Here is a 25,988-nt window from a genome sequence, read left to right on the forward strand (position 1 = left end):
ATGACTCACTTGCATACAGTGATTGTGATGGACAATCTCATTTATGACTAGGAGATCGCTAGGTTAACGTGAATAAATGTCTAGCCACAACCCTATGCCTGAATTTCAAAGGTAACATCTATACAAGATTTCAAAACACTCCTTATGGGTAAACTGTTTCAGACTATAGCTACACTAGCCTTTGTCTGCGGGTTGTTGGCGTCGATGATCCACCTAAATTCAGCAAATTGCTGCTGTCGATGGTTGGCCTGCTACGGCGTTTCGACAGCTCTGAAGCTGGCCTACCGCTGAACGTGTTTCTCGCACCATGTCTGTGATTGTTCCGGCATCTCAGCAGCTGGCAGGGACGCCATATAATGAGTGTGTTGTTGACGTTTTGGCTGCTCGAAGAGCCACTTGAAACCTAGCTTGCTCAATCCCCCTCTGAGCTTTCATTGAGAAGTCTGTGACTTCAGGCTACCTTCATAGCTCTCATGGTTTTAGAATTTTGTGATAAATTATATTTTCTTTTTCCCGGCATGTGTAAAATTGGCAAACAATTTGGGTTAAAGGAGCTGCCTGGAGCAGATCAGATAATATGCAAATACTTATTCACAATGGACTCAGGGTTATCTGTATGTTTACATAGAGTTTACAAGACCTGGCTTTATCAAAACCTGAGATAAGCTTCTGCCAAGAGCAGTGTAATATAGTATGTGAACATAAATTCATAACAATCGTGAAGCCATGTCATTTACTGGGATAAAAAGTAGCCTATGTGTTAATCAAGGTTACGATCTATCTATGTGCCAAATTTCATCCAAATTGGTTCAGCCGTTTTTGCGTGATTGAGGAACAAACATCCAAACTTTCACATTTATAAAAAAAAAATATATATATATTATAATAATAATAATAATAATAATAATAATAATAATAATTAATATTCGAATAAATTAAAAAAATATATTCAAAATAAATTCAAATCCGATTGCTTAAAATCCGGCACATGCGCAGTAGCGCTCCCTCCGGAGCTACTGCGCACACTCCAGCGGCACTGCCATTGAGAAATATGGCGCCGGAGTGTGTGCAGTAGCTCCAGAAGATGCACTACTGCGCATGCACCGGATTTCAACCAATCGGATTTGAACCGCCGGAAAAAGATGAAGTTGAAGCTGGGGAAGAGCCAGGACCGGAGGGCGTCACCGAAAGAAGAGGTAGGCGTGCCAGAAGATGATGTTGGATCGTGCATCACCGCCCAGGGTGCACGTTCAAGTATGATTTACCTATATGTTTGTATAGTTTTATTTTAAAACGGGAGCGGGGGTTTAAAATAAGATTAGCGGTGCCTGAATGGCCTTTTTAAAGGCTATTCACACATATGTGAGGCTCATACAGCAAAATTTTGCTGCTAGAGCCCCTTTAAACCTGTACCTAGATACAAAAAATAAATTAAAATCCTTCAATCCTTGCACCCTTACGAATGCAAAGAGATAACCATCAAACACATTAATATTAGCAAATATTAACAAATGAATTGTTATATGTTGTAATGAAGCATAAAACGGAGACAAGAAATAGAAGATGTAACTGTGTAACAGGAATTGGATAAATTCTCCCAGAACAAGGTTTATGACCAGGCTTTCCTTGGACTGTGGAGAGCAGTAATGTGATAATTTGTGTAATTAATGGACGCTCAGCAGATTTACATGGAACGTTACAATGGCTAATTGAGCGAGATGACATATTCCTATATAATGAAGTTCTCTCATCCACTACCAATCACTCCCTGGAAAGCTGGGCACAGAGAACATCCAAACTGCCTGCATTAGGTAAACGTTGGCAAAGAAAATACAGTATATGTGGAGATCGTTTTTAAAAAAGAGATGAGCGAGTACTGTTCGGATCAGCCGATCCGAACAGCACGCTCGCATAGAAATGAATGGACGTAGCCGGCACGCGGGGGGTTAAACGGCCGGCCGCAGTCAAAGCGGAAGTACCAGGTGCTTCCATTCATTTCTATGGAGCGTGGTGTTTGGATCGGCTGATCCGAACAGTACTCGCTCATCTCTAATATATATATATATATATATATATATATATATATATATATATATATATATAAAAATCTATTTCGTCAGGGTCTGGGGTTGCTAGGTGGGGTGGCATAGACACACAAGTCCAGTTTATTTAGTTCAAAACAAAGGTAGAGTTTATTTTCACTCAAAAAGGTAGTGCAGCAACAAAAGGAAACAATACAAAAGTACATCCCTGCCCGGCTAGGCTCTAACTAAACATAGACTAGGTTACCTCACCTAGAATAACAGAAATCCAAAGCCAGTAGAATCATTAAGGACACAGCTCCAAAAATATGACCTCTCTGTCAGCTCTCCAGCCAAGCTCTGCCAAAGTGTTGCTGCTGGAGCTGACTTCTTAAGCCTCCTTGACGAGGAGACTCTCTGCAACTAAGGCACTGCTGGAACATCCCCAAAGTGTGGACTGGAGGGGGGTGGAATGACAGGTCCCACTACCAACCTACCTGCCATTCCTAAAAATCCAGCCCAATACTGAGGATTTACTAAAATGCTGAGCAGACGAAAGTTGTCTGCTAGAATAAACATTCCTGGAGTTTTCTCATCTCACCCACCAGAGTAGTCTGGGTGAGCTGTACACCCCCTCCATTACCTGACCAGCCACACACACACAGTAATATGGTATTGTAAATGTTTGTTCATAAGTAATTATTTCCTATAAGGAAGCCAGTCAGCTGTATTTCTAAAGTTCATTGCATTGTGTTCTATCAAAGTCATTACAGGTGACATTTCCATACGTAGCATGAGTCATCGTAACAGTTCAGGAGGATTCCAATCTATAGGATGGTATACATAGAATAACCCACAGAGCCAACATGGTGCCTTTAGATAAGACATTCATTGACGGCAGAAATAATAACTTATGAGGGTTATACATCACATGAATCAATGCTTCATTATCAAATGCTAAAACACAGCCCCATACTGTGCTGTTATCAACCTGTCCTGCACATACTGTGCCGCTATCTACCTGTACTGCACATACTGTGCCGCTATCTACCTGTACTATACATACTGTGCCGCTATCTACCTGTACTGCACATACTGTGCCGCTATCTACCTGTACTGCACATACTGTGCCGCTATCTACCTGTACTATACATACTGTGCCGCTATCTACCTGTACTATACATACTGTGGCGCTATCTACCTGTACTGCACATACTGTGGCGCTATCTACCTGTACTATACATACTGTGGCACTATCTACCTGTACTATACATACTGTGCCGCTATCTACCTGTACTATACATACTGTGCCGCTATCTACCTGTACTATACATACTGTGCCGCTATCTACCTGTACTATACATACTGTGCCGCTATCTACCTGTACTATACATACTGTGCCTTTATTAATCTGTACTGCACAAACTGTGCTGCTATCAACCTGCACTGCACATGCTATACCGCTATGTACCTGCACTGAGCATATTGTGCCACTATCTACCTGCACTGCGCATACTGTGCCGCTATCTACCTGTACTATACATACTGCCCCGCTTTCAATCTGCACTGCAAATACGGTGCCGCTATCTAACTGCACATACTGTGCAGTTATCAACCTGCACTGAGCATACTGTGCCGCTATCTACCTGCACTGTGCATACTGTGCTGCTATCAACCTGCACTGCACGTAGTGTGCCGCTATCAACTTGCACTGAGCATAGTGTGCCGCTATGAACTTGCACTGAGCATAGTGTGCCGCTATGAACTTGCACTGAGCATAGTGTGCCACTATCTACCTTACTGCAGATACTGTGCCGCTATCAACCTGCACTGCGCATACTGTGCCACTATCAACCTGCACTGCACATACTGTGCTGCCATCAACCTGCACTGCACATATTATGCCGCTTTCCATCTGCACTGCGAATACTGTGCAGCTATCTACCTAACTGCACATACTATGCTGCTATCAATCTGCACTGAAGATACTGTGCCGCCATCAACCTGCACTGCACATACTGTGCCGCCATCAACCTGCACTGCGCATACTGTGCCGCTATCTACCTTACTACACATACTATGCTGCTATCAACCTGCACTGCACATACTGTGCTGCTATCAACCTGTACTGCACATAGACTGCCGTTATCAACCTGCACTGCACATAGACTGCCGTTATCAACCTGCACTGCACATAGACTGCCGTTATCAACCTGCACTGCACATACTGTGCCGCTATCAACCTGCACTGCACATAGGATTTAGCTGTCCCCTTGAAAAATCAGACATCTTTGTAAACAGACACTTAAGGACAGACAGATAGTAAAAGGACACTACATGATGTCCCATTTAACATAATGTAAATTGTAACGGACACAGCTAGTGTCCCATGCTAATGTCCGCGCAAGATTAGCATCGGACACCGACGCCTGTGTGAACCTTGCTTAAGTATTGTACAGCTATCAGTCTGCGCTACATGTAATGTACTGCTATCAGCCTACGCTACATGTAATGTACTGCTATCAGCCTACGCTACATATAATGTAATGCTATCAGCCTACGCTACATGTAATGTACTGCTATCTACCTGCACTGCAGCGCATACTATTTGCTTTCCTTGCTGCCTGACCTGCATGTACTGTCCTATACCAGTGCTGCAATACCAAAACCTGACACTAGTTTGTATAGAGTGAGCAGCACGGTGTAAACTGATCGGTATGGGTTGACACATGGGGGGGGGGGAGGTCTTGGATCTCAGACCCCTAAATATCTGATATTAATGGCCTATCCTAAACATAGTGGATAACTCCTTTTAAAGTTGCCTTTGAAAGTAAAGTAGGCCAAGTGATCAGATAAGATCCCCCTGAGTACTTGCCAAGACTGATAAGTTTGCAATAAACTCAAGATTATTAATGAAATCTAAAGAGAATAAATCACAATGATAAAGAGGATAATAACGGCTTATTTCTGCATTAGACTTGTGCAAGGTTAAAAAAAAAAATGGGTTTGTCATTGTAGCGCAATACTGCAGTCATTACTTTACCTTAATGTGGCCTCCTCTGATGGATTTTTTGCGATGACTCGAAAAGAGTATTTGTCTGGCAGGAGAGAGATTCGGTCTCCGGAGTGCAGCCAACACCATTCTTCTCTTTCCAAAGGTACAAATGTGCTTTTGCCACTGGCTTGATAAAAACAAGGATTGACATGCGTCTGCAAGACAGGACAGAAAGAGGTCACATGAAGATGAATGTCCTGTCTGTATAACCGTAGCAACAAGGTGCCTGCTGATACTACTGAATTTCTAGCTATAATCGGGACAGGACGCTCTTAAAACCATAAATATATATATATATATATATATATATATATATATAAATAATGTCAAACATGAAGAAGAGCATGGGCAAAGGGCCAACCAAATCCAGGGCCACCGCCATGTACAGGATGCTAGAAGTCCAGTCTCGATATACTAGCTTCTTATATTCTTACATACTATTCATTCAGAAATGTTGTGTATAGTTAGGGGTACACTTTAAGTGCCAGAATCTTCTTTGGGCAAAGGACACACATTGAGGAAAATCAGCTATTTTAGTTACTTTACAGCCGCAGGAAACTGAAGGAGATTTCATTTTCTGTCAGCAGAAAAATCGGTATCAAACGACTGACAGTACCTTGTAGGGAGGCTCCTACACTTTCCAAAGATAACGTTCTTTCTTTGCATTGCAGCTCTATTTTCATGAAAATCAGTATTTTATTCTTGTGCAAATGAGCTGAAAAGGGCATTAGGGGTATTTCTTCTCCTGCTGGGGCTTCATTCTAGACATTCACTCCAAACTGCAGACAAAGTAGATGTCACTCAAGCAATGGGGAAGGGTGGACCGGACGTTGGTGGCAGTTAGGGGAACACTGTATACGGTTTCCATTCTGTACAGTATAGCAGTGCTGCCTGGAACTGCCCCCATTGCTGAGTGACATCCACTACATCACACCTTGCTCCAGATAATTGGCCCTAACTGCAGACAGAGAGTAATGTCCCAGCAGGAGAAGAAAGGTCCCTAAGGCCGGGGCCTCACGTTGCACAAAAACTGCAATTTTCCAGGAAAACAAATCGCAGCGTTTTACAATCAAAGCAAAGTGGATGGGATTTTAGTGAATCCCATGCCCACTTTGCGGTAAAAACTGCACTGCGTATACATGGCGATTTCCAAAACTGGCGCGGTTTTGGAAATGGCAGCATGTCAATTATATCTATGGAAAGTACAGTTTCCCCATAGGTATAAATGAAACAAAGGAAACCTCTGCGAACTTTCTGTCTAAAGTGCTGTAGGTCGAACCGCGATGCGTTGCCGCTGCGTTTTTTTCTCATAGCACTTTTTTTTTTTTTACTTTGGGACGATACATGGGGCTTTAGCCTAAAACCCTTTTCAGCTAATCTGCATAAGAATAAAAATCCGATTTTCATGAAAACGGAGCCGCAATACAGAATAAAGACGGCATGTCTGGAAAGTGTAGAAGTCGCCAAACAAAGCACTATCATTAGTTTGATATCGATTCTCCCACTGATAGACTCCCGTTAATCTCATCCACATATCAAATGAAAAATAAAATGCTGCAGAAAAGATTTTTCAAAAGCTAATTTTACCTGTGCCTTCCCCCATAAATAAACATGGGCGGGGGAGGCAAAAATGGAAAACACAAACAATTGTGCTTCTTTTTTTGTTGCGTTTTTTCAGCTACTTGTGGCCTTCGCCTTCATCACTTCTACCATTGTTGTAATTCGCAGCGTGTCACTTATATGTACAGAAATTGAAGTAGAAAGTTTTCGTCTGTGGAGGTTTTTTCCTGCAGCGCTTTTTGGCTGCAGCACGCTACAAAAGGGCCTTAGCATGAAAAAACAACCAGTGTCGTAACGCAACCTACCCCTGTTCTGAACATAATAAGCTTGTACAACCGTCAATGAGGCTTTTTAGTGAGTTTTAAACAATATGAACATTTATTTCAACTGGATCAAACCTTTGACGCAAGGTAAATGTGCCTGACAGCAGATCTCTAATACAATATTACAATACCACATTATCTTGTATTTCTGAATACAACCTGGACTGGTTATTGAGGATTACTGTATATAAGAGGTAGGCATAACGTTCCGGCATTCACTTGAAAGAAAGCTCTTGATGCTGCCGGATGCGAGCTATTAATGTATACATGCTGTGTGCCACTTACTTTAGCTTTCTATTCACATTAGGGCTCAAGCACTTCCATGCATTATTCCCATGTGCCACTCACTGGAAAGGCTCACAAGGCAAAGACATGTGCACACAGCCCGAAAGTTGTCAGCGCACCTACAAGGTCAACTTTAGTGAATATTGGCAAAAGCTTCTTTTTGCAAAAAGTTTTTACGCCATTCCTCTACTACTCTTGCCAGAAAATTAGGAACCAAATTGATAACTGGGCACTTCCCTTGTCAAAGGGTTTGTTCCTGTACAATCTGATTCTCTCGGCACTGATCAGACACACCCAGTTGTCAATTTATTCATACATTAGCATAAGAGATAGGCTAGGTTCACATGGTAGAATCCTCCACAGAAAATTCTTCCTCTCGTCCATTACAATGGGCGAGTAGAGGCTTCATTTGCTGGTAGATGAAAAAAGTGGCCTGTTCAATCTGTGGGTAGAAGCTGCCTGGAGCTCCCATTGGATGTGAATGGGAATAAGTAGTGGATTTAACATGGTGGGTCCTGCCGGAACCTGCTCTCAGCATATTCAACTGCCTTACAGAGCACAATAATACTTTTATTATGTATATCACTTTTGTAGATTTGGAGAAAAGCAACTTTGAAGTCTGATGCAAATAAAATAGTTGGTGCACTGGGGGTGGGCCTTCATACCAGCGAGCACTGCTATTGGTGTTTAGGTAGGAAGAGTGATGTTATGGCAGCGTGAGGATCGACTCCTGCTACAAGGGGTGGCACAGGCAGGAGGTGATAGGAGTCTGAGCAGCAAGAGCGTATAAGGCCCACCCCCAGTGCCCCAACTGCCTCATTTGCATAATACTTCAATTTTTTTTTTTCTCCAAATCTACAAAATTGATATACATAATAACCTGACATAGGCATACATTGTGTACCTCAGTCCATGGGGTAGTCATACTGTGTATCTCAGACCTAGGCATAGCCGTGCATGGTGTATCTGTGTCCCTGGCTTGGTCACACGTTGTGTATCTCAGTCCCTGTTGTAGCCATACATTGTGTACCTCAGACCTAGGCGTAGCCATACATTGTGTATCTCAGTCCAAGGCGTAGTCATACGTGGTTTATTTCAGTCCCTGGCGTAGTCACATGTTGTGTACCGCAGACCCTGTCATAGTCATACATTGTGTATCTCAGTCCCTGGCATATTCATACATTGTGTATCTCAGTCCCTGCAGTGGTCACATGTTGTGTACCTCAGTCCCTGGGGTAGTCATACATTGTATATCTCAGTCCATGGCGTAAACATACTTGGTTTATCTCAGTCCCTGGCGTAGTCACATGTGCTCAGCCCCTGGTGATTTGTCATAGAGGTCTTAAACTTTCTATATTTGCTATGCACACAATAATGTAATAAATTCTCATCCAGAAGGACGATGATTCATATACTGTATTCCAAGCAGCAGTATAGGAGATTAGATTTTTTGTGGTGGACCGCAGTTTAGTCCCAGAAGGACATTTAGTGTATAGCTTCTTTAATAAATCATGACATCCCATAAGTAATGGTTATTATATAGGCAAACCCATAGGAAGCAGCTGCCTCTTCACCTACCTATAGAAGACGCTGCCATCAGTTACCTCCGCCGTGCACAACGTAGGGAGGTTATAACTGTACTCCCAAAACTAAACGGCACAAATCATACGGTATCAGTCACTGCATACAGCCGGGCCCGTTATTTGTATCTGTTTACTTGTGTAGACCTGTGCATGACATTGGTGTAATCTAATGGACTTTCTATTCTCTTGCTTTAACTCTTGGCAGCGTTGCTCAGAATTTCTTATCCGTGCAGAAACCATTGCAAGAAGTTATCAATTAAAAAAGAAAGTCGATTTGTTACAGAGCAAGAAATCGCTCATTAGCCACACCATTCACCAGAACCAAAATTACTATTTTACCTTTATTATATTTGCAGCCTAAACATAATAACCAGATCCCATTTCCATTTTGAAACAATTCTTGCATGTCTAATACATGATATTGAACTATAAGATTATTATACAGTACATTAGACTGAATTACATGGCTACCTTATTATTCTCCAAAGGTAGTTACATGATAATGCAGTTTATAATCTTTGTTGTAATAGCGTTCAGATTATCAGATGAACTTGCACTAGGTGTATATCTGTTATACTGCAGTCAAATTTTGCAAGCAATGCTGCAGTGTAAAGCAGTGAAGTCTGAGCTTGGATTTCAGATTAAAGGGGTATTCCCATCTCAAGGATCCTATCTATACTGTTCTCTTTTCCTAAATACATTGCTTTAGCAATGTTGCTTTGTTTGCCTGCTATGTGAAATTATCCCCCCCCCCCCTAATGTTTGCATATGGTTTCCATGGAGCTAAACCTGTCTGATAAGAAAGGACAGATGACGTCAGTGGAAGCTCTCTGGGGAAGTGGAGTACTCTAACTGTTAGCTATAGATCTGCCTGCAGGACACACCGTTCATCTAATTGCAATTTGCTGATAAAGCAGTGTCTCTGTGCAAAAACAAAGATCCATTCTCTACCCTGCAGCATGTAAGTTTCTTTTATTCTCCAAACCTGTGTAATGTAATATACATTTACTGTGCATATTATTTGATCTGTATTTATACTAGATTTCTAGTAATAATCATAATAAATAATCTCTCATGGTAATGGCAAAGTCTATATTGTAATACTGCATAGTATCCTGTTCAACAAGCAGGGGAAGGCGGCTTTGACTGTTTGAAGAAGAATACAGGAAGTGAGAAGAAGAGAGAGAGCAGAGACTGCTGAGACATGGAAATGGAAAAACCCCTTCAGGCAAAAGCCCCACGTTGCAGAAACACAGCTTTTTTTGTTGCAGATTTTGTTGCAGTTTTTAAGTTAAAGAGGACCTTTCATCAGATCGGGCACATGCAGTTCTATATATAATGCTGGAAAGCTGACAGTGCGCTGAATTCAGCGCACTATCGGCTTTCCCGATCTGTGCCCGGTGTAAAGCGCTATCGGTCCCGATACCGTAGTGTTTTACAGTCAGAAGGGCGTTTCTGACACTTAGCCAGGGACACCCTTCTGCCCAGCAGCGCTGTACTGTGGAGCGGGGAGGAACACCCCCCTCCCGCTCCTGATAATACTCATCTATGGACGAGCTGTGTGAGCAGAGGGAAGGGGCGTTCCTCCCCGGTCACACTGTACAGCGCGATAGGCGCTGCTGGGCAGAAGGGCATCCCTGGCTAAGTGTCAGAAACGCCCTTCTGACTGTAAAGCCCTACGGGATTACTTATGGACTCTAAAGGACTGTGCCCTGGATTTCATGAGGTGAACTCCGGAGACCCACCTGGGTATTATAATTCTTTTTCTATTCTTTTATCTTACTGCACTGTACCCTCCCTTTCTATAACCATATAAGCTTGTATCCGCTAGCATATATCTCTATGTATGTGTGTTGTCTAGTATCGACCCTCTTGGGTTAATAAATAAAAAACTTTAGAAAGCTCGACTCATATTAGCCTATAAGACCCGGCCCCTCTATCAGGGTGAGAGCGGACGGTAAAGGTAAGACGGTGATCACAGTTTTGCCCGTGGCAAGGCCAGGTAGGCCAGAGGCTGGGTCAAAGTGGCTTTGGAGAGGCGAGATCCTTCACACCCAGGAAACGAAAAAGTGTAAAAAGATATAACTGTACCAGGACTGCCTTTAGTTATCAGAAAACTCAAGGTCCCCAGAAAGAGACAATTGTGAGACCAAAAACCAGACCATGTGTTTATCCCACAACCTTCTATTTTTCATTTATAACATATACAGCAGGTAACACTGGGGGTCTCTCTCAAATTGGTGAAGGGGGGGGGGGAGAAAGATGTCCCTACATGGAGAATCTCTGAATCTATCAATTTAGTCAATTTGCACTCTCTCAGATGTTCTTCTAAATCCGATAGTGGACCAGCGCACCCATAAACGTAACGTCTACAATTCCCTGACACTTCATAAAGCTTGACTTGAAAATCTCCCAGAGAGCAATGTTCCCGTGGCCAGGCTCTTGGCGTATATAAATCCCATTGTTTACTCATACTTTTAACATGTGGGTTTCACTCAGTTTGCGAGAGCCAGAGGAGGACAGAAGGCGGCCAGTGAACCACCCGCAGGCCGTTATTTAGACATGATTGGGCCCATTAGGAGAAGGCTGGCTGCAACTGCTCACAATCAAAGACACATAACAAATCAATAGTATTAGTCCTAATGGATTAAATCTGCTTTAAAATGTGTTTTCAACACAAAATGGAAAATGTGATTCTTTTCAGCAACGTGTAGCGTGCAATTTTCCACAAACACAGATTACACCTTCCTTTATGTCTTGAGCAGGAGACGTTTGACAGCAAAAAACCCGCTCTCTTGGTTTATGGCGATAGTTTTATATTGCTAAATGCATCCATTAGGAACACATATGAATAGGCTTTTCATTAGTGGCTAGAAAACAGTTAAAGATATTAAAATGTAGCTGGCGGGCGCGGTGGCTCAGTGGTTAGCAGTCTTGTCTTGCAGTGCTGAACTCTTAGGCCGGGTTCACACGGGGTTTTTGGTCCGAAACTGGGGCAGAGTTCGCCTCAGTTTCCGGATCAAAAAACGGGTAGCTGCAACTGGATGCTGGTGCAGTGTACCGGCATCCAGTCGCGCACTCCGCTCCGGATTAGGCCCAATGAATGGGCCTAGTGGGGAGGAGGGAGTGTCTTCAGCCAGATTCGTGAGGCGAATGCACGTGAAGAATGAGCATGTCGCTTCTTTTTTTCCGGGAGCCAGAACAAACGGCTCCTGGAAAAAAGAACTGACCGGCTCCCATTGAAATCTTTTTGGTCAGGATTTTGAGGTGGAAACGGCTTCAAAATCCTGACCAAAATACCCCGTGTGAACTCAGCCTTACGGTCCAATAGAGCCAAGGACAACAGCTACATAGAGTCTGTATGTTCTCCTTCTTTGTGTGGGTTTCCTCTGGATACTCCAGTTTCCTAGCACAATCCAAAGACCTACTGATAGGGAATTTAGATTGTGAGCCCCAACTGGGGAACTGTTGGTACTATCTCTGGAAAGCGCTGCGGATTAGGATGGCGATCGATCATCTCTGCCTGCAGGGGGATTATCTGTCTCTATAATCTCCTAAATCAGGATTAGGTGTATTACAAATCGCAGCAGGCTTACTTGCAGTTCTGTTTTTGGTGCTACCCACAGAGATTGTTGGAGCATGCTGGGAAATATAGTTACACAAGAGCCGAAGTGCCAAAGGCTGCTGATCTCTGTTCTGAATATTCTAACACACCATAAGCATACAGTCAAGGAGGTTGAGCTGTGAGTTCTTTTGGGAATATAACTGCAGTAACTGTAACCAGGAACCTGCAGTAAGTGTGATAGGACCTTGTTTCTTCCTCCCCCCTGCAGAGAACCTGTGTGGGACAGTCCATGCAGTTTCATCAGGTACTTGAGATGGTGGCTCTCGAGTAAAAAGTAAGTAATTCCTAAGTAGTTACTAGAGATGAGCAAGTAGTATTCAAAGTAGGTATTCAAAATACTCGTACTCTATCGAATACTATTGCTATTCGCAGTAAAGATTCTATTCAAAACCAGCGTTGATTGGCCGAATGCTATACAGTGTGAATAGTTTGTTTCCAGGGTCTCCTCAGATAATAGCGGTTCTGGTTCAGTTGTTTTCGTTCCAAATGAATCTACCGGTATAAGCTTGAGAATACTGTACTAACCGAACCCGAAATAACCGTGCCTTAATGCCAAAAATAAACTATGTTTTTGGAAGAAAGCAGTCATGTTCTGTACTTCCATAGGACACTACAAGTCCTGCACTTTCTTTCCTATTCTACAGACCCCTAAATGGATATTGTAGGGATAGAGCTGCTTTATGGAAGTGTGACTTTAATATGCTAAAAACATGTAAATCTGTTTTCCAAGATGTAAATAGGAAAACCGTGCCTCTGTTTGCATTACATCTTGGAAAACAAATTTGCATATTTTTCCCATAATCCCCCAATGGAGCGAAAAAGGCTTTTGTAAGACTCCATACGCCTGTGAAGGTGATCTCTCCTTAAGGAGTGATACTATCCCCAGAATCTAATATGCTAGTATGCCACAGGTAGGTTTATGCATAATGTGAATAAATGATCCTCCCCTTAGATCACCACATCAGTTATCATATTCACTGATATCAATTCTATTATTTTAATATTATTCCAATCCCTTTTAAGACAGTTCTGGTAATAATGACAAGGACATCTTTGAACTGAAACGGCTTTTTATTCTTCACATGCTTTGTAAATGAAGTTTCTATAAAGCTTTCCTTCACATAGAAACAGCAGGACAACCAACCAACACAGATCTGACAGCTCGCTGCTCCAGAGTCAATTCTTTGCTGTCCCCTCAAGTTATGAAAACAAAAACTGCAGAACAGCAGCCTTTTTTTTGTCAATGTGCAGTATAGAGAATTTAAAAAATAAATAAATATTTTTTATTTTTTTTTAACCACTTCAGTACCGGGCCAATTTGTGGTCCAGGACCAGAAACATTTTAGGTTTTTTTTGTATGTGTGGTTTTGAGGGCTGTAACATTTTTCTCATACGTCTCATTCAAATAATTTTTGCATCTTTTATCGGGGACACATAGGGCTTTATGTTTATGTTGTTTTTATTTTCGAATGTGTTTTAATTTTTTTTATATCCGGGAAAATATAAACATAATAGGAGGGAAATTGTGTCTGGTTTTCACTTTCCTTTTTTTTTAATAATACAAAGTGCTACTGAAAAACTTTATAAAATAGTTTTTCCTTTCCATTGCGGTAATTTTTTATTTTGTATGGTGTTGTCGAGGGTGGGGCTATAACCTTTAATAACGTCATTTTATTGGCATAATATTTTACTTATTATTTTACTTATTTCTTAAATTAATTTTATGTAAATCTTTTTAAAAACTTTATTAATTTTTTTATATATTTTTTTTCCAGATGGTGTCCCCCATAAGGTCATAAGAGACACAGTATACAGAGCTGATCTGGGTCCTGCAGGACCCAGCAGCTCTTGCAAGACACTGATCCTGGAGAGTCAGAGGACGGCCGCATCATGGCGGCACGGATAGCTGTGTATACAGCGCTCGTTTTACCACAAAAAACTAGGAAAACTTATTGACTCGAGTATAAGCCGAGGGGGTAAATGCAGCAGCAACTGGAAAATTTCAAAAATTAAATTGGTCGGAGTTTTTGATTGCAGTAGATGATGGGGAAGGGGAGGGGGTGTTTTGGTTGTCTGTCTGCCCCTTCCCTGAGCTTGAGGACTGAGTATTTTTTTCCCCCACTTGGAATTCAGTCTGGCTGAGTATAGGGGATCTGCAGTGCCCCTATTAACCCCTTCCCGACGGGACAGGAGCACTGCAGACCGGGCACTGTCAGACACAGGAGACCTAATGTGTATGTGTTTCACAGTAATTTTCTACTTGTATATGTATTCTAGGGAAAGGAGGGAAACTTTTATTTACTTTATTATTTTTTTATTAGATTTTTTTTTTAACCCCTTAACGACCGGCCCATAGTAAAATTACGTCGGCACTGACAGGTTCTTCCTGACTGCCCTATAGTAAAATTACGTCGGGCAGTCAGGGAAGGATTCCCTGTCAGTGCCGATGTAAATGGAGCGGATCTTAGCTGTATCTGACAGCTAAGATCCTGATCCATAACCCCCCCATCGGAGGGGTCTCTGATCGGGGGGGGGGGGGGGGGTGTTTAACCCCTTCAGTTCCGTGATCAAACAGGATCACGGAACTGAAGCGGTTCCGTGATTCTGCCGGCAGTATCGGCACCCCCCGCGGCGAGATCGGGGGGTGCCAGTGTCTCCAACATGCAGTCTGGGGTCTGGCCAGTGACCCCAGACTGCTAAAGACCCCCGATACCTGGTTGATCCTGCTCGGGGTAAGAGGAAGTCAGCCGCATGCAGCCCCTGCGACTGACTTCCTCTAGACGCTACAAGACACTGACTGCTGTGTCCTGCAGCGTCTGATACAGAATTAGTGATGCTTTTATCAAAGCATCACTAAATTCAAGTGTCCTAAAGGGACACATGGAAAAGTAAGAGAAAAAAAGTGAAAAATAAATAAATAAAGTTTATGATAAAAATGAATAAAGTTATAAAGCCCCAAAAATTCCCTTTTTTTTTTTTTTTTTTTTTTATAGAAAATGAATTATATAAAAAAAACACCTAACATTAATAAAAACAATGCGTATTTGGTATCGTCGCGTTCGTAACAATCTGTACAATAAAACTGAAACAATATTTAATGTACACAGTGCACGTCGGGGAAAAAAAAAAAAGGAAAAAACCCGCTGAAAGTAGTGATTTTTCGCATCTTACCTTACAAAATATGCTATAAAAAGTGATCAAAAAGTCATATGCACCCCACAACAGTACCAATAAAAAGCGCAGGTTGTCCCGCAAAAAATAAACCCTCAACCAATACTGTCAACCAAAAAATAAAAATACGCTTCTCAGAAGATGGCGATGCAAAAAACATTGATTTATGTCCCCAAATGTGTTTTTATTCTACAGAATTAGTTACGCATAAAAAAAATACTATAAATGAGGTATCGCCGTAACCGTACCGACCCGCAGAATAAAGGTCACATGTTACTTTTACTGTACGCTGCATGGCGAAAAATTTGAAAGGTAAAACTCCATGCCAGAATTGATTTTTTCTTTTTTAAATCCAGCAAAAAAGAGTTAATAAAATGTATTCCATAAGATGTAGACACCCAAAAATGGTGTTGTTACAAAATGCATCTCGTCCCGCAAACAACAAGCCCTTATATGGCCACGTCACCAGAAAAATTAAGAAAATATAGCATCTAGTAATGTGAAGGCAAAACCCCCCAAAAATCGCCAAATCATTAGAACACAACTGGCTGCGGCAGGTAGGGAATATATAAGCAGTGTGAGCGAATATCAGGGGACACCCCAGATTTAGAGCTTATGAGGAGGCAGACACCAGAAGTGACCCCCAAAGTGACTCCCCCAATCATAGGAGCTCCTGGGACATAGTAGGGAATTTGGTGATTGCAATGTCCTCCGCACCGCTCATATATTCCCTCTTCGCCATCCGCTGTGCAGTTACGTCCGGGATACTAATACTCACTACACCCCCTGAGAAATTCTTTGAGGGGCGCAGTTTTCAAAATGAGGTCACTCCTCTGGGGAATCCACTTTTCTGGTACCTTACAGGCTCTACAAACATGACATGGCGTTCAGATACCAAACATCTGAATCTGTACTCCAAAAGCCGCATCGCGCTCCTTCCCTTCTGTGCCCTGCTGTGCGCCCGAACTGCAGATTATGCCACATATATGACACATGTATGACACTGGTGTACCCTGGATAACGTATGTAATGTCATATGTGGGAAAAAACTGATATTAGGGCACAGCCGGACACAGAAGGGAAGAAGGGTTATTGGGTTTTTGGAGCACAGACGGTTTGGTTTTTGGATGCCATGACACTTTTGCAGAGCTGAAACACCAGTAAAGTGGAATCCCCTGATATGAGACCTTATTTTGGAAAAAATTTTTGGTTAAAATGCTCACTACGACACTTGATAAATCCCATCAGTGGGTTGTAGTGTCCAAAATGGCGTGACATGTCTGCGGATTCCACTTTATTGGCAATTCAGGGGCTTTGCAAAAGTGGCATGACGTCCAAAAACCAAAATAGCGCTCCTTCCCTTCTGTGCCCGGCTGTACCAAACAGCCATTTCTACACACATATGGCATTAAGTCCATTATCCGGGGTACACCAGTGTCATACATGTGGGCATACACCGCCATTTGGGTACACAGCAGGGCGCAGATGTGAAGGAGTGATATGTGCTTTTGGAGTGCAGATTTAGATTGTTGGTGTTTGGACACCATGTCACATTTGCGGAGACCCTAAAATTGCCCCTACAAAATGGGGTCACTTCTTGGGGAATTCCAGTTTACTGGAACCTCCAGGGCTCTGCAAAAACATCATGACGCCCAGAAAGTCCCTCTAACTCTGTACCCCAAAAGCTAAAAAGCGCACTGCTCCTTCCCTTCTGAGCCCTGTTGTGTGTCCAAGCAGCAGTTTACACCCACATATATAATTTTTGCCACTCAGGATGGCCCACTTAATAGTTTTAGGAGTGCAGGTCTCTGACAACACAAAGTGGGTGCAACGTATGGGGCACTGAAATAGCATATTTCTTTAAAAATTTCAATCTTCATTTTGTACATTAATTTTTGGAAAGAATTTTTAGGCTCAAAGTGATAATACACCTTGATACATTCATTGATGGGTGTAGTTTTTAAAATGGGGTCACTTTTGAGGGGTTTCTATTGTATTTAGGGGCTCTGCTAATGCGACATGGCACCTGAAAACTATTCCAGCCACATTTGCCCTCCAAAAGCCAAATAGCGCTCTTTCCATTCTGAGCCCCACCATGTTCCCATACAGCAGATTATGGCCACATATGGGGTATTGCCGTGTTCAGGAGAAATTGTTTAACAAACTGTGGGGGCTTTTTTCTTTTAACCCTTTGTGAAAGTGAAAACTTTGGGGATAAAGGGACATTTTAGTAATTTTTAACCTACACATCCCAAGGTTAGTAAAATCTGTGAAACGGCTATAGGGTTCAAAATACTCACTATACCCCTCAATGAATACCTTAAGGGGTCTAGTTTATAAAATGGGGTCATTTATGGGGGTTTTCAATTGTTTTGGTAACTCAAATCTTGTTTGAATGCGCAATGGGCCTAAAAGATCTGCAAGCAAAATTTGTATCTTGAAATGCAGTTGGTGCTCCCATCTTTTTGGGCCCTACCGTGTGCCCGTACATAGGATTAAGGCTACAAAGTGTACATTTTTGAACACAGGAGAAATGGGGTCATCTATTTTTGGGGTGTTTTTCTTCATTTTCAGTGTTATGTGCAAAAAAAACCTGCCTATAAAATGACACTTTTGTGTAAAAAATATGAAATTTTTTTGTTTGATGCAAATTTTCTCAAAACTTATGGGGCCAAAGTACTCACTATACCCCTCAATGAATACCTTAAGGGGTCTAGTTTATAAAATGGAGTCATTTATGGGGGTTTCAATTGCTTTGGTAACTCAAATCTTGTTCAAATGTGCAATGGGCCTAAAATATCTGCAAGCAAAATATGTGTTTTGAAATCCATTTGGCCTTCCCTACCTCTTGGGCCCTACTGTATGTGCGTACATAGGACTAAGGCCACAAAGTGTACATTTTTTAACACGGGAGAAGTGGGGTGATATTTTGGGGTGTGTTTCTTCTTTTTGATGTGTTGTGTGCAAAAAAACTGGCTTTAAAATGACACATATTTGAAGAAAATGAAAATGTAATTTTTTTCATCATTTGTAATAATTCTTGCAAAACAATATTTGTTTGATCAAAATGCTCACTAAACCCCTCAAAGAATACCTGAAGGGGTCTAGTTTTACAAATTGGGTAATTTAAAGAGGACCTTTCACCATTTTGCACACAGGCAGTTCTATATACTGCCGGAAAGCTGACAGTGCGCTGAGTTCAGCGCAATGTCGGCTTTCCCGATCTGTGCCCGGTGTAAAGAGCTTACGGTCCGGTACCGTAGCTCTTCTATGGTCAGAAGGGCGTTTCTGACAGTTAGTCAGAGACGTCCTTCTTCACAGCACAGCCAATCGCGCTGTGCTGTGAGAGCCGGGAGGAACGGAGGGGGGAGTTCCTCCTGGCTCTCACAGTACAGCGCGATTGGCTGTGCTGTGAAGAAGGACGTCTCTGACTGAGTGTCAGAAACGCCCTTCTGACCATAGAAGAGCTACGGTACCGGACCGTAAGCTCTTTACACCGGGCACAGATCAGGAAAGCCGACAGTGCGCTGAACTCAGCGCACTGTCAGCTTTCCGGCAGTATATAGAACTGCCTGTGGGCAAAATGGTGAAAGGTCCTCTTTAATGGGAGTTTCTGTCATTATTCCACCAATTCCTGTCTGCAAACATAGCTTGATACAGGGAAAAAAAAAAAAAAAAAAAAAAAAAAAAAAAAAAATCACAAAAACTCAAAATTTCCAAAATTTGCTTATAAACTTGATAAACTTCTAAATTGTCTAAATTACTCAAATATGCTAAAATTATTTCAAATATGCTTGAAACACAAAAGGAACATTTGGAAGTATATAACTACTAACTTTTTTGCCCTGTATTATTGTGCATATATTGAGATATCGCAGCTGAAAATGGAAAACATTGAAAAATTTTCAAAATTTTCAGCATTTGCGAGTTTTTTAATAAATGTACGCAAGTTATATCAGTCTAATTTTACCTTCTCAGTAAAGTACAACATATCACGAAAAAAAACAATATCAGAATCGCTTGGATGTGCTATACTGTTACAGAATTATTCACTGATAAAGTCACACAGGGCAAATTTCCAAAATGTGGCTTGGTCATTAAGGTCCAAAACAGGCTGGTCACTAAGGGGTTAAAGCTTTTTTTTTTTTTTTTTTTTTTTTTTTCCAGCTATATTGAGAGAGTTTAAAGTAAACATAGCCTGCTGGGTGAGAAGTCTGTTGACCATCTAGTGTCTTCTAAATCTGCTGGCTCTGAAGATATCATTTCTACCACAGACCACATGGTATGTAGCTTTGCTATCTAATCTATAATGGAACATTTCCTAATATCAGTAGGGAAAAGTCCTCTTCTTCAGAGGTATAAAGGTTATCTCTGCCATCAGGCTCGGGTATGGAAAAGCACAAGTGCAATTTTCTAGCTTCGTGGTCGACTGCTATGTGCTGGCACCAGGCAATTTATGTAATTCCTGGAACGAATGCACTTGTATTTGCTAGATTCTTTCTAGGGAATTCAGGAAAAAGTCGTCTCAAGTAAAACTTGTTACCGTAATCATGTATTACTTATTAACACTAACACGCAAACACACACACACACACACACACACACACACACACACACACACACACACATACTTGTATTTGCTAGATTCTTTCTAGGGAATTCAGGAGAAAGTCGTCTCAAGTAAAACTTGTTACCATAATCATGTATTACTTATTAACACCCACAAAAAAAACAAAAATAACACAGGATGATCTTCTATTGTAGATTCAATACAAAGGTTGTGGCGCACATAATTGTACGCTGCCGGGTATAGATAATGGCATGAAGTCCTGTTTATGCAGTACAATCCTAGTCTGCAGAACGTTCCTATTAACCACATAGACACTACATAATAATGGAGGAACAAGCTGAAGTATAACACAAGACAAACACATTTTGTCTTTCATTATTACTTGTAAAACTTCTGTGTAACAGATTTGCATCTCAAACAATTCCAAAACTGCAGAAACTGTAAAAGAAAGCATTAGAACAAGCTATCTAAATCTCATAATACCCTGGCTGGTAGGGCTAGTTCACACGGGGCGGATTTTGGCGAAGAATCTTCCTCAAAATCTACCCCCTCACAAAAGAGGTCTATGTAGACTGCTAATGTTCAAAAGGAGGGAACTGCCCTTTCTTCAGGCGGATTCTGCAGCTGATTCAGCCGCGGCGTCCACCTCGCGACAGCATCCTCTGGACTAGGCCCAGTCATTTGGGCCTAATCCGGAGTGGAAAGCCGCGACAGAATGTGCACACCCGGAATACCGGTGCGAACTAGCCCATAGAGTCTAAGGCAACCCTGATGTCTTCACCAGAGACCACCGCGGGGCCGGTTGGACATGGCAGGATCTGGATGAAGGATACCAAACCACTAGCTAGTGTAAAAATATGTGAAACTACACACTAAATTAGACCAGTAAAATAATAAAGAAAAACACAAGCTGGGTCAACCAGGACAGCACAGGATTATCCAAATCAGAGGACTAAATGTGTCCAAACCGAGCTCAAGTCCAAGAAGTTACAAACAAAACCAAATCAGTAACCAAGCGGATTTCCAGTAAATCAAGCCAAAGTTAGTCGCTAGGAATACAGGAGACAGACAAGTGCCGAGCAAAGGAACCTGGCTAGTAACAATTATAGCAGACATGTGGGAAGTTCTGAACAGACTTGAAATATCCCTCCTCAGCTGAAGATTGGACAAAGAGGCAAAACTCTGGATAGCTTAGTGGCTCAGAGCTCAGACTAGCTGCAGAGCCAGAGAAAGCTTCACATCAGCATGGCAACCTTAATATGACAGTCATGAGCAGTGCTGACAAAGTATAACACATATTGAGAATCCTAACTGTATGTATTTTTTTCAACTGGATGACAAGGGAGCATGGCTAAAAGGAGTTTCCGGAACTTTTTATCTGGTGACCCATTCTCCATCAATATAAGAACCGTGCGGGGCTGACAGCCGGGACCCTGTGAATCAACCGTTCAGCAACTGTGCTCCCTTGTGCTTCATGAGCCATGCAATGTCATGTTCATTGGTAACCATAAACCAGGATTTGAAACAGACAGTTCATCTGCAATACCTGGCACAGGCTATGGACAAAAGTGGCGCTGTTCCTAGTGAAGAAATAAGGGAGCTTCTCTTTTCCAATCTCATTCAGAAATGATTCCCACTTAGCACTGATGTTTAATGTAAAATCTGCTGGGGTCTTCCCTAGATCCCAGTGTCTAGGGGCTTAAAGACCTGTATGGATATCTACGTATGAAAGACCAGGTGGGAAATTGTACTCCACTCCAACCAAGTCAAACATTAAAGGGGTTGTCCGACGTCTGTTAAAAGTTCCCCAACAGAGACCTCAGCACACACAGCATGACACTGCTAAGGCCGGCCAGTCACATTCTGTTTGCAATGAGGTCTGGGATTGGCCCCAGCTTGAGATGTGTCCTCAAGTAAGGGGGCGTTCGCACTACAGTCGGTGTCTGACAGGTAGTGTTCGCTCCTAGTGGCCGCTCAAAATCTGGCATGGACATTAGGAGCGGACACTAGCTGTGTCCGTGACACCTGTCATTCACTTAAATGGGCATCGGGTGCGTTCTTTTGCACTCCGTGCCCGTCCTTCCCTGTCCGCAAGTGAAGATGTCCGACTTCTCAAGCGGACAGAAGAACCCTACAGTGAATGACAGGTGTCACAGGCACAGCTAGTGTCCGCTCCTAATGTACGTGCCAGATTTTGAGCGGACACTAGGAGCGGACACCGACGGTAGTGTGAACGCTCCCTAGGATATCACTGCTGTCACAGTTGGGATCTGTAAATAGCTGATGCTAAAAACACAGTACCTGAGAGGGGAGCTGTTTTTTTTTTTTGCTATTTTTGTTTTACTTTTTGTAGAACAGGAGTATCTTTTAATAGGAGTAAGACAACTTCTATAAAGGACTTACCGCACAATAAAATATTATATTTCTCCGTGAGATTACACCACACACAAGATTTGAACCTGAATCAAAAAATGTAACCATTTCAGAACCTGCTCCAATGTCTAGATTGCTGTTACAAACCTGCCATAGCGCCCCCTGATATTCTTCTCACTCCCTCCCAAAATATGCACGAAATGTGTTCAGTGATGGAAATTTTGTTTTAGTGCAAGAAATTTTCACCATCTGACCTGATGTATCCTCTCCTACCCCGCTTCTTTCGTTGCTCTAAAAGGGATTTTTGTTATTAAAGAAACGTATCTCCCCTCTCCTGTTACTATGGGGTGTCATATTACTGAGAGTCCAACCGCTGAGACCCCCAGCATCCTCCATGTGATTGAAGTGCCAGTGCACTTACCCAACCAGCACTCTATTCACTTCAATGGGGCTTCCTGAAATAGTAGTATCAAAAGCCTTGGGCTAGTTCACACGGGGTTCCGCCTGTACATATTCCGTAGCGGCTCCCGTCGCTGCATTCCGCAATGGATTAGGCCTAAGTGAATGGGCCGGAGCAGCCACTGATTCAGCTGCGAAATCCGTGGCAAAATAGGGCAGCTCACTTCTTCTTTCAGCTATTAGCTAGCAAAAAAAAGAAGCGAGAGGCTCCCATTGAAGTCAATGGGGAGCAGCGGATTTTAAGGTGGATTCCGCATCAAAATCCGCTGCCAAATTGTCCCGAGTCAATTAGTCCTTATTATAGAAGTGAATGGAGTGCAGGTTGGGAAGACGCACTGGAGGATGTAGGGGGACATTAAGACCTAGTTCACACAGGGTGAACACATTCCGTCGCGGTTGCCGCTGCACAGCATCGGCATCCCGTCGCGGCTTTCCGCTCCAGATTCGGCCCAAATGAATGGGCCTAGTCTGGAAGGAAGTGTTGCGAGTTGGACGCCTGAAGAAAGGGCAGCTCGCTTCTATTTTCCGCTAGCGAGAAAGAAACAGCTAGCGGAAAAAATAATGCTAGTGGTCTACATAGACCTCTATTGTGAGGGGGTGGATTGTGAGGTGGATTATGTGTCAAAATCCACCCCCTCTTGCCCCGTGTGAACTAGCCCCCCCCCCCCCCCATTCTTCTGACTGCTGAGGGTACCAGCAGTCAAACCCCCAGCGATCAAACACTTACCCCCTTATCCTGTGTCTTTAATGACAAAACCCCTTTAATTGACATCTCTTGAAGTCTCCTTCTTCACCAGACATCCTTTCCGGGAGACGTAAATCAAGAGTGAAACGCACAACACTTCACACAGGAACAAATCCTCAGCAGTGATTGAGTGTAGTGAATTCTCTCTAGTATAGTATGCTTGGTTCATAGCAGCAAATATGGAGATGTTTGACCTCAGCACCTATGTCGTGATGTTACAAGTTTATGAGGGTCAAAACAGATGAAAAGATCCCTTAAAAACGTTCCTGTGAATTGCTAAAGACAGCAAATAAGCAATATTCCCTGCCAGTGATTTACTAGGCAACACAGCAATAGGCTTTATTCCTCGGGCTAGAACGACCGATGAACCATCTAAGGCTGAAGGACTGTTTGAAAGATTTCCTGATGTGACTGCTGTAGGCGAGGCGGCCGGGACCTCATGGAATACATAAGCAGGCCAGTCTTAGTTCAGTGGGATATCTGACACTACACGTACCGAGAAACTGCAGCAAGGTATTATACAACATAACAAGGCGCTAGATGACCTCTTACATGTATGACTTTCATACTGGACATTCTAAGAGCAATACAAAATTGCACATGGCACGGAAACTGACCCTCTGGTTCACAACAAACATATAATGCAAAGTCACAACACTGAATATCCTGATTTTCAATCTCCCTATTTCTGTAAAGAGTCACCAACTTTTTAGACTACTTTGTCTCAGTCTCCTAGAGTAGGGGTACTCAATTATTTTTGCTACAGGTCCAGTGAGCGGAGTTTGCCATCAGTATTTATTATATATTTCGGATGATAAGATGTGTCCGACTATGAGAAGCACACCAGGTTTAGGTAAGAAAAATTTGAAAAAAAAAAATTAAATTAACAATTCCTTTTGGTCACTTGGAGTAAAGGGGTCAATGTCCCGATGTGAAAAGCTAGGGTAGATAAAGGGGGTTATTAGCTGACAGTTAAGACACAAATACATAAAATACCCCATTGTTTGCCATCACATGGTACAATGTCCTATTGGTTAAGGAGCATTATACTGTGTGGGGCACTAATGGGAAATTTTACTGCTTGGTGGCCACTAACGTGGTATTATACTGTGTGGTGAGGACACAAAGGAACATTATATTGTGTGGGGGCACCACTGTGGCATTAGTGCACACATATAGTATAATGCACCATTCATAAACTCCATGTTATTACACAGTCCAGTCACATTAATGTGACCACCTGTGAAAATCCAGAATAACCACCTTTGGCAGAGCGGCCCGCTGCGAGACGTGCAGGAAGAGAGGGGATGTTGTGATGATGATCACTGGGATGTTAAGCCATGCTGACTCCAGTGCCGTGTCCAGCTGCGCTAGGTTATGCGGTTGAGCATCCATGGTGTGAACAACCCGATCGGGATGGTCCCACAGATTCTCGATTGGGTTCAAGTGCAGGGAATTTGCTGGCCAAGGGAGTACGGTAAACTCATCCTGGTGCTTCTCGAACCACGCACGTACACTGCGAGCTTTATGACACGTCGCATTGTCCTGCTGGTAGATGCCATCATCCTGAGGAAAAACAATTTGCATGTAGGGGTGAACACGGTCCGCAAGGATAGATGCATACTTGTGTTGCTCCATCGTGCCTTCCACAATGATGAGTGCACCCAGATGGCTGATGACACGTGCCTTCTGCGATTGGTTATTTAACGTTGATGTCAAAAGTAGGTGGTGGTCACATTAATATGACTGGACTGTGTATATTGACCCTTAATGCACTCCCTCCCTCTCTCATAGTATAATGCTGTGAGTGATCCACACAGTGCAAGTCACCTTAGTGCCCCACAAAGAATTGACACTGAAAGCGCTCCTCACAGGAGTGTCCAGGACACTGTCATTAGGAAAAAGGCAAGAGTCGCAGATCGGAACAGACGCTGAATACTGATCGAGTGTACTTGTCCTAGAAAATTCTTGTGCACAATACAAAAAAATAATCTAAATATGGCAAACTGTAAAATAACTAAACTTTCATATTAAGGAATATACCAAGGAAAACTGATATCCTCTATCCAAAGAATATGGAAGAAATTGCTGATGTGCCCAATGATCCTGAGAACAGCAGCTATCTCCTGCGCTCCACAATAAGGGTAATACATTCTCAATATCACTGGGGGGTCTCAGTAGTTGGACCCCCACTGATCACCAGTTTATCCTCTATACC

General features: G+C 42.5%; 1 protein-coding gene across 2 annotated transcripts in view; it reads right to left on the reverse strand.

The window, feature by feature from the left end:
- The window catches only part of APLF (aprataxin and PNKP like factor), a 511,700-nt gene that overhangs the window by 75,824 nt on the left and 409,888 nt on the right, over positions 1 to 25,988 (reverse strand). For both annotated transcript variants that reach the window (XM_075267384.1, XM_075267383.1), the window contains one exon: positions 5,065 to 5,231. In XM_075267384.1, the coding sequence (XP_075123485.1) occupies positions 5,065 to 5,231 (167 nt within the window). The remainder of the gene's footprint in view (positions 1 to 5,064; positions 5,232 to 25,988) is intronic.

Source organism: Leptodactylus fuscus, chromosome 3, assembly GCF_031893055.1.
Source record: "Leptodactylus fuscus isolate aLepFus1 chromosome 3, aLepFus1.hap2, whole genome shotgun sequence".
Classification (NCBI taxonomy): Eukaryota; Metazoa; Chordata; class Amphibia; order Anura; family Leptodactylidae; genus Leptodactylus; species Leptodactylus fuscus.